This window comes from Diceros bicornis, chromosome 17, assembly GCF_020826845.1.
Source record: "Diceros bicornis minor isolate mBicDic1 chromosome 17, mDicBic1.mat.cur, whole genome shotgun sequence".
Taxonomy (NCBI): domain Eukaryota; kingdom Metazoa; phylum Chordata; class Mammalia; order Perissodactyla; family Rhinocerotidae; genus Diceros; species Diceros bicornis.
The window spans coordinates 53,521,976-53,531,663 of NC_080756.1; the positions used below are offsets into that span (position 1 = coordinate 53,521,976).

General features: G+C 39.8%; 1 protein-coding gene across 1 annotated transcript; it reads left to right on the forward strand.

The window, feature by feature from the left end:
• The first annotated feature begins 3,798 nt into the window (after window positions 1-3,798).
• DPPA3 (developmental pluripotency associated 3) lies at window positions 3,799-8,035 on the forward strand. The gene is made up of 4 exons (XM_058558875.1): window positions 3,799-4,058; window positions 6,130-6,383; window positions 6,617-6,649; window positions 7,415-8,035. Exons 1-4 carry the CDS (start codon window positions 3,977-3,979, stop codon window positions 7,529-7,531), a joined length of 486 nt encoding a protein of 161 aa, XP_058414858.1. The 5' UTR covers window positions 3,799-3,976; the 3' UTR covers window positions 7,532-8,035.
• Window positions 8,036-9,688: the final 1,653 nt, after the last annotated feature.

The following is a 9,688-nucleotide window of genomic DNA, read 5'->3' on the forward strand; positions in this document are numbered from 1 at the left end:
CAGTGTGTGTCTGGTACTTGGCACTCTCTGCCTGAGGGCCCCTTCCTCAAACCTCAACTCTGATCCTCATAACCACCCCATCAATGGGAGAGGATGAAGCAATGGAGAGACAGGACATGTGAACACTGCGTAGGGAAGAAAAACTTTTCTTTGACCCTGTTAAGGTCGCTGGCTGGGTCTGAAAATGAAACTGAGAAAGACAGATTAGCAGGAGAAAAGCATACAAATTTATTTGTTTTACATGACACAGGAGCCTTCACAAGCAAATGAAGACCTGAAGAAATGGTTAAACCTGAGTGTTTTTATGCTAGGTTTGAGGAAGAATGGAAAGTTGTGGAAAGATATGATAGGACAAAGAGTATGAGGTAATTGTAGTAAACTGGGAGAAATTTAGCAAGGCCCGATCTTTTGATTCTTCTCAGTATCCCTCTGTCTTAGAGATAAGGATGCCCCTTTCCTCCAGGTATGGGCAAGGCACCTCTCACATGAGGGTATTATGACCTGCTTCAGGGAAGAAGGGTGGGGAGGAAGGTCAGAGAAAGGTCAAAGAGGGCCGGCCCTGTGGCTTAGCAGTTAAGTGCGTGCGCTCCGCTGCTGGCGGCCCGGGTTCGGATCCCGGGCGCGCACCAACGCACTGCTTCTCTGGCTGTGCTGAGGCCGCGTCCCACATACAGCAACTAGAAGGATGTGCAGCTATGACGTACAACTATCTACTGGGGCTTTGGGGAGGAAAAAATAAATAAATAAAATCTTTAAAAAAAAAGAGAAAGGTCAAAGAGACCTTCCTGCCTCTGCTGTTTTCTCAAATTCCTTCAGCTTAAAATATTCAATATACCAAGGTGCCATATTTTAGGGTAGTAAGTCTTGAACCCTATCAATTGCATTTGGGAAGTAAGATCCTTCCACCTCGCTTGTATCCTATGCTTTGTTTTTATGAGGAACATCAGCCCTGAGCTAACATCCATGCCAATCCTCCTCTTTTTGCTGAGGAAGACTGGCCCTGGGCTAACATCTGTGCCCATCTTCCTCTACTTTATATGGGACGCCGCCGCAACATGGCCTGACAAGCAGCGTGTCAGTGAGTGCCCGGGATCTGAACCTGGGCCACCAGCAGCAGAGCGCGCACTTAACCAGTACACCACTGGGCCAGCCCCTCCTATTCTTCTTAAAGAAACAAAATTCAACACAATCCATTTAAAAGATCTTATTGGCTTTATTTAACGATTCATGAATCGGGCAGCATCCAATTGAGCAGATAGAAAGGAACTCTGAAGAGCTATACAAGGAAAGAGACTTTATAGGCAGAAGGATCAGGAATAAGGAAGTTGTACTAGGCAAAATGGCAGATTGTTTATTGTAAGGTTACTTTCCTTTAGGGAATGGCAGAGATCCATCAGGCAGATTACCTAACTAATGCTGATCAGGCAATTTCTGATTGACTGGTTTAAGAGTTCATTTCTGGGAGAGCCAAAACTGTAACTAAGTCTCAGTTTGGTGAGGTGGGGCTTAGCATGAGCGACTCCATCTTGTGCCTGTTGTCTTGTTTTTAACATTCTAAATCTGTTAGCCTACTCCATTCATTTTGCCTGGCTTTTTGCTGCGCGTTTTAAGTTGACTTAAAAAACTAAGTGATGTGAGCTTTTTAATATGGTCTATGAGCCTTTCTGTTTCATGACTTTTGATTTAGCTTACCTGGTAGTGTTCTTATAGCAAGTTAATTTCCCACAAGACAAAGGAATTTACGTAGGTGGTGACATTTTTGAGAAATCAAATGTCTGAAAATGTTTCACATTTGCTCAACAGTTTGGCTGAATATAGAATTCTAGGTTGGAAATCATTTTCCTTCAGAATTTGAAAGGTGTTTCTCTATTATCTTCTAGCATCCAGTGTTGTTGATGAGGAATCTGAATCCATTATATTTTCTGATTTTAGATTCTCATTTTCTTATATTTTCTCTACTATTTTACATCTGTTGTTTTGCTTCACTCAGAATATCTTTCATTTTATCTTCAAATCCTTCTTTTTTTATTTCTAATATCAAACTTCTAATTTCCAAGTACTCTTTCTTTGCCCTGAGTTTTCCTTTTTTAAAAAGAGCATGTTATTTATATGGTGACTGACAAAGAATAATGTACAACAGAAACTTCACAATAAAGGGGAAAAAAAGGAGCATCCTGTTTGTTTAAAAATATCATGTCATTTTTTTTTTTAATCTCTGGAGAAATTAGTGATAGTTTTCTCAACATGTTGTTTTATAGTCTTTTTTTTTCAGGTTACTTCATTCAGTTTGTTTGGCTTTTTATCTCATCTTTCATACTATAAAGAGAAAACATGTTAACTAGAAAGGTGTTATAATTTTTTAAGATTTTTTAAATCTGATCTTTCTAAGCATATTTAGGGGTTCTGTTTTCTCACCTGTCCCGTCTCCCAGTATTTTTACCTTCTGTTGCTTTTGACTCAGCTTCTGTCATGTTTAAGCAAAACTGAAACTCCATCACCCACATCCCACATCTTCCTCTAGCTGTGGTCCTCTCACCTTTTTCTTAAACCTGGATTTCTCCAGCGAGATTGTATGTCGGCTCTTTTTACTATCTCATCACCTCTTGATCTTAAACCTCCTGCAATCCAGTTTTTGCCCTCACTTCTCCGGTGGAATTCTCAGAGACTGCTGTAGGAGAGGTAGCCAGGGCAAAAGGGAGAACAGCTGAGAGAGAGCAACAGGAGTAGAAAGTTAAGAGTGCCATAAAGCACTGCTTCTTAAACTTGAGCGCACATCAGAATCACCCAGGAATCTTGTTAAAACGATGATTGCGGGGCCGCAGTCTTTGATTCAGTAGGTCTGGGGTGGAGCTCCGTAATCTCCAACCACGTCTAACAAGTTACCAGGTGCTCCTGATCTGCCTATCTGGAGGCCACACTTTTGAGAATCACCTGAATCAAGTGTTGTGACATGACATACACATCTGGCTCCTCATCCCCTACAAAAATATTTCTTGATCCTAACTCCATCTTTTGCTTTTCACTAAAAACAAACAAGATTGCTTTTCAGTATTTTCTCACAGTTTCCAGCTAAAGGGGGAATGGAGGGGGGGCTGCTAATTGAAGAGGAGATGGGAAAAAGAGAAGAGGGGGGCAGCTGGGGACTTGTTCTCCCACCTCCTGCAGAAAATCAGCAGTTAATGTTGGTGCTTTTTGCCAGAATTCAACACAAGTGGTTTTTGGGGGGAGGGGAGGAGGTGGCAATTTATAAATTTAGTTAATTTCAGTTGCTCACAAATGTTAAATGCAATTACATTTATAGTCTATAAAACAATTATAAAATTACAGATCCAAAATACACATCCATAAAATATTACGCCATTAAACTGTTTATAATAGATGCTTTATTTCTCCTCTACTTTCCCTTACTAGCGTCCCCAGGTTTAAGATGAGTCAGGCAAGGAAAACTTCAAGAACTTTCTCAGTTAATTTAATTGTAACTTAAGCTGCAGTTGGGGGAAAACCTCTCCGCCCAAGAACACTGCAAGCCCAGTTCACAAACCAGTAGCCATCTTCAGAGGCAGAGTTTGAAAAAAACCGATTTTTAAGGCAACTTTAGGGAGATACAACCACAGAAGCGCTTCATAAATTTTTCAGCCGACTTGACAGAGGGCATGATTGTTTTAATGCGGAGCAGATGAAAAACTATCCTATTAGTCCACTATAGGACTAGCCCCTCACCTACCCCCTAACCATCAGTCATTTACATCAAAATAGGCTGGCTGATTGGCTTATCTGTGGTTTTTAAGAGGAAACAGGACCTAAACGTTTAGGTTAGTTCTTTCTCTCACCAGTTTGTTGGAGTTGGGTTTTTCTCGCTCTTTCCGGGCTATATAGTTCTTGGCAGGCTGCTTTGTGCCGATTTGAGAGTCTTGAGCATCCTCTTCCGCTCAACCCAAAGATCAAGGAAGAGCTGCAAGCTGTGACTAAACTTCCAATGGACTCATCAAAGCTTAACCCAAGCTGGACCCTGGAGTCCTCTCAGATGCCCAATGAAGAAAATTCCCGGGAAGACTCGGGTAAGCCAGCTAGTGCCCTTCTCGGTTACTGGTGGTTCGGGAAGCGAAGAAGCTGCTCTCCTTGCTTTATTGACTTCAGTCTTTTAAACAGGAATGCAGTTAAGTAAACCTCTTCCAAGCAGAGGAGGGCCAGGCAGTGTAGATTCCTCCAGTGAAAAAATACAAGAGGGAAAAAAAAAAGGTGGGGGGGTGGGGGGCCTGTTGAGAACTGCATTGTTTGCTTCCTATGCGCAGGAATACCTAAATCTTCTAAGTCTAGTTTCTAGGGAAGAGCAATGGCAATTCTCCTAGAACGTGGTTCATAGTGTCATGTGATCAGTATCTCCCCATCAGCAATACGTGTCAGGAAAGGTACAAGGCCAAAATGCAAGAAACCTAAACTTCAGTTTAACCTAAAGGTTTTCTTAATCTCACCAACACTTTCAGGATTGGCTTTCCAGCTAAATATACCCTTTAAGAATGTTAATAAGCAGGGAAATGGCTTTGCAGAGGAAATTGAAGGAAGGGGCGGATTTATAAAAGCCAGAGAATGTGCTCTATAATGTAAATTAGTAGGACGTACATTGAGGGTTGCTTTCTTAGAAACAGTGCTCCAGGAATACTGCTAATTAGGTCTCCGCTTTCCTGGGTTCTTCCTGTGGCGGAGATCATGTCTTCTTGGAGCCGCACCCAATGCCAGGCTTGGCCACGGAGACCCACTCGGTTTGAAACCTTATTACCCTGAGTAAGGGCGCAGCTGGGTGGTGTAGGGTAGCGGTGGTAGATGGCCTGGAGTCAACACCCCCAACTACCCACTGGGCTGCTAGGAAGCTGGGTCGGATGTTCACTGACTCCTCTATCCCGCCGCCCACCCCCCACGCCAGGTCCAGATTGCCTCCCTTGCGTCTTGAGGGAAGAACCCTGATCCATATATACAACGGGGAAAAATTAAGAGATGTCTGTGTAATATACCCAGTCTTTCCTTTTCCTTGAATCTACCTTAGTGACTGACAATTCTACAACCAAGGATCTTTATTTCCATGTGAACAAGCCTCTGGAAGTTGAATGGATCCTGACTCAATATTTAATCCTTTCAAATACAGAGATAATGTTAACTGCCTTATTGTATGAGACATGAGTGTGTATGGGATGTACATCATGGTTCCCAGGGGAAGGGGCTAGAGTGAGTAGTTGATTTCCCAAAATATTGTGTTTGAGTGGAAAGATCAAATACCATAAAAAAAACTGAGTGTAACTAGAGGATAACAGTCACTTCGACTTCCTAGTTCTGCTTAAGAATGAGGATTTGGGGAAAGACTCTTGTATCTGGGGTTTCTTTGTTTCATAGGCATGTTTTTTTTTTTCCCCAGAAAAGTTTAACAGGTTTATTTATAATTATTTGTAAAGTTGAACTGCTGAAACTTTTTCACTGAAACATTTTAATTTGCATTAATGCTCTACGTCCCCGCATTTATATTAAAAATTCACACAAATGAAAATGGAAAAACTGCCAATACCTGATTTTTGTCCCATAATTTTCCACTTGGAATCATATACTTAGGTATCTTTTGACTCCATGGAAAAAAAAAATCTAATATTCGGAACTACCAATAACAGGAAGAAGAGAAAAAAATTTTTTAAATGAAATATTTCCCATCATAGTGGATTCTTTTTTCTTTTTTTTTTTTTTTTTTTGAAATTTAAAGCTTCAGTGCATGGTTGTGTATCCTAGTTGCCAGTTTTTAGTTCTTTATATGAGCCACTGCTGTATAACAACTGACAGACAGGTAGTGTGCTTCCCTGACCGGGAAACAAACCTGAGCCAAAGCCCCGAATCTTAGCCGCTAGACCGCCAGGGCTGGCCCCATAGTGGATTCTTAAGCATACGTTGTCAATGTAGGCTCCTAAGGTGTGCAGCGTGCTAGACGAGCACAGTAGGTTTGCACATGGTATATGTTATCTTCCACCCTGAGGAACCTCCCGTTGTCCATTGTTCATTTGCTTAACAGCGTGCTTTGCTTGAAGGTGAGATAAGTGACTTCTGGATGATGCAATTCACCCTAATGGATCTTAACTTTCTCTTTTCTTTCAGCTGCCTCACCACCTATTTCAGAAGCGTTAATAAAGAACCTTAGTAACTTGACTCTCAGCCCTACTACCAAATTCCCTCCTCTTCTACCAGAAGGCCCACCCCAACAGCCTGACAGAGAAAAGAAATTCCAGGGGTTAAGTGATAGCATACCCTACAGGAGGAGGGGAGTAAGGACATTGTTAACTGCCCGGAAAGAAAGGATGCAAAGGATGATACAAATTATTAAATACCGCTACTCCAGCCAACTTCCTGTGGTGAGTTTGTGATCTGAGCAGACAGCACAGCTCAACTCCAGGCGGGGGAGGGCGCCACTCACGTAAATTAAGATGTAAAGAGTGATGAGCAACTGTACTCATGAGTGCAGGATGTCAATAACACGTTTTTAAAATTCTCCAACTTCTCTCTCTTATGGTAGATGTGTAACATTAGTAATCCAACTTTTTCTTGATAGTTTTCAATAAATATATATTTTTTTCTTCCCATGAAGCTTCAAAGAGAACAACGACAGAAGGAAATTGAGGTAAACAGAAATTTTCTTACTATACCTGTGGGTGGGTTTCCTTTTTTTGCTTTTGGAGAGGAGGAAAAGGGAATTGGCTTAGACTTTCTGAATCTCTAGGAACTCTGGAGAAATGAGTTCTGTTTGCACTTTTTTTTGGTCTATTTTTTTAGAGCAGTTCTAGGTTCTCAGCAAAACTGAGCAGAAAGTACAGCGAGTTGCCATATCCCCCTGACCCCACATACTCAACAGCCTCCTCCAGAGTCAACATCCCACACCAGAGTGCTACATTGTTACAGTTGATGGACCTCTATTGACACATTATCACCTAAAGTCTATAGTTAACTTAAGGGTCATTGGTGGTGTTATGTTTGTAACTTTTATTCATGCACTATCCCAAACATGGTTCTTATGACAATACTGTGTAGCAAGAGGGCAAACACCTGAGTAGAACGTCCAGCAGTAGAATGAGTTCCTCACATTTAAGGCATTCAGAGAACTGACACTAGAATATATTTTTATTGATTGACAATCAGCAGCTGTTACCATTACAAAATGACCCATAATCTGGCATTCTTTGGTACCCATACATTTCAATCCTGCCTCCTTTTTTTCCCGAAAAAAGTTGTTTTGCTTTTTACCTTTTTTTAGTGTTCCATATTCCAAAGGCTATTCTAATAACCAACATTAGATTTAAGAGCTCTTACATCTCTTTCAGGTACAATTACTCTATTTCATTATTTTTAACTATTAACCCAATTAATCCATTTCATTTTTTTTTTTCAGGTCGAATCAAGAATTCAAAGATTTAGATGTAGCTGTCATTATTGCCTGTATCATAGAGATCTCTCTGAGAATACTAGCACGGAGAATAATTATGACACAGAGCCAACTGAGCCATAAACCTTATTCTTATTCTTGCTAGTAATTTTAGGATTATTATGCAACATCTTGGGAAAGCTACTCTATGCTCGGATGGACTGTATACCAGTATTTTGATAACCTGTAATATAAATTCTGTGATGTCTTTTTTTCTTGCATCTCTTTTCTACCTTGATACCAGTAACTTATAAGGAATCTATGTAGTTTGCATTTGAATGACTTTGATATACTTTAACTTCTTGATTTGACCCAAAGAAGCACTAATATGTCTCAAATATTGTCTGTTTTAGAAGCGTGAAGTCAGTAAGATGAAACCCAATATCAAGAATTTGAAGCAAAGTAACTTGTGTGGAAAGAATGTAAAGAACATTGGGTGGTTTGGCTAGAGCATGATTAGAGCAGGATGCGTTAACTAGATTTTCTAGTTTTCAAATTTTGAATTGTAATAATTTTTGGTGCTTTTTCAATTTTCAGTAGCAAATAATGTGTGTATAGATGATCTTAATAAAATTGAGATGTATTTGAGTACCTTTCAAAAATTCTTATTTTTTATTCTTATTCTTTATTATATGCTTTTTTTTTTTGCTAGCTGTGTATTCAGTGAACAATAATTCTTATCCTCATCACATTCCTGGGATGTAAATATCTAGCTTTCTAATGTTTTGTGATACTGTCCTACTGGGAAGAAACTTTACATTTGGATAAAGTTAGAAAACAAGGGCACAGACATTTATACATATCACTTTCCTGAAGGAGATGTCAAAAATGGAGGGAGGTAGCTTAATGAGGAGGTAGTTGATTGGAGGGAATTGAAAGACTATGATAGTGATAGAAGATGCCATCCAATGGTGTTTGAATTCAGTTGTTTTCTTTCTTTCATGACCCATCACATACACAGACCTTAATTTCTTTGTGGGATACAAAAGGCATATAAAATGCGTCTTCTGTCCTGCAACTATCATGTGTTCAAAGTGTTTTGTGGAGAAAATAGTACAGTATATTACCATGCACCTATCACCCAGATTCAACAATTAAACAACTAGTCATTTTTATATCGTCTATAACTTCCACTATGCACAGGCTTATTTTCAAGGCAATCCTAGATTATCTTCACTCCAGTCAATAAATTCTCAAGGACTCCTTTTTTATTTTTTATTAATGACAATACCATTATCACATCCCCTCAAATCAACAATTCTCCAATGTCACTCAACATTCAGTCAATGTTCAAATTTATCTAATTGTCTTATAAAAGTTTTTTGTTTTTTAAAACTATTCAGTAGCTTTGGCTTAGGATCCAAACAAAATCCACCTCTTTGCTGGTTATGTCTCCCAAGTCCCCTTCCTTTTATTTCCTTGTTATTTATTGAAGAAACAAGGTCAATTGTCTTGTAAAATTCTCCATTTTCTGAACTGGGCTTATTGCATCTAACTGTTTAACACATTCCTCTGTCTCTTGTGTTTTCTGTAGACAGGTAGTTAGATCTAGAAGCTTGATCAGATTTAGTTATTTTGGAGATGGGAGTAGGGCAAGAATGCTTTCTGGTGGTGCTGTGTCCTTCCCACTGCAACCAAGTAGGGAACACATAATGGCTGGTATCTCTGGGATATAAAGAAGAGTGATCAGGGCCAGCCCCGTGGCTTAGCTGTTAAGTGCTCGCGCTCCACTGCTGGCGGCCTGGGTTCGGATCCTGGGTGCGCACTGACGCACTGCTTCTCCAGCCATGCTGAGGCTGTGTCCCACATACAGCAACTAGAAGGATGTGCGGCTATGACATACAACTATTTACTGGGGCTTTGGGGGAAAAATAAATAAATAAAATTATTAAAAAAAAAACGGAATATTTAAAAAAATAAAGAAGAGTGATCACTCGGTTCAGGTGTTAGTCTGATATCCATTATCAAGTTCTCCATCAGCCTTTCATGTTTTTGGCAGCGCTTGATGATTGTGGCTAGATCCATTATTTCATCAGGTGTCACAAATTTTGGTATCCTAATTCTATTATTCCTTCTGCATTTATTAATTAGAATTCTATAAATAAGACTTTTCCTTCATCCATTATTTGGTTATTCTGAAACAGTTTTTACAGGAGGCAAGATAAATGCTTGATTCTTTCTCATTTATTTACTAGTTTTGAAAATAATGAGCTGGTGACCTAGCAACCTCCAAAGATGGCC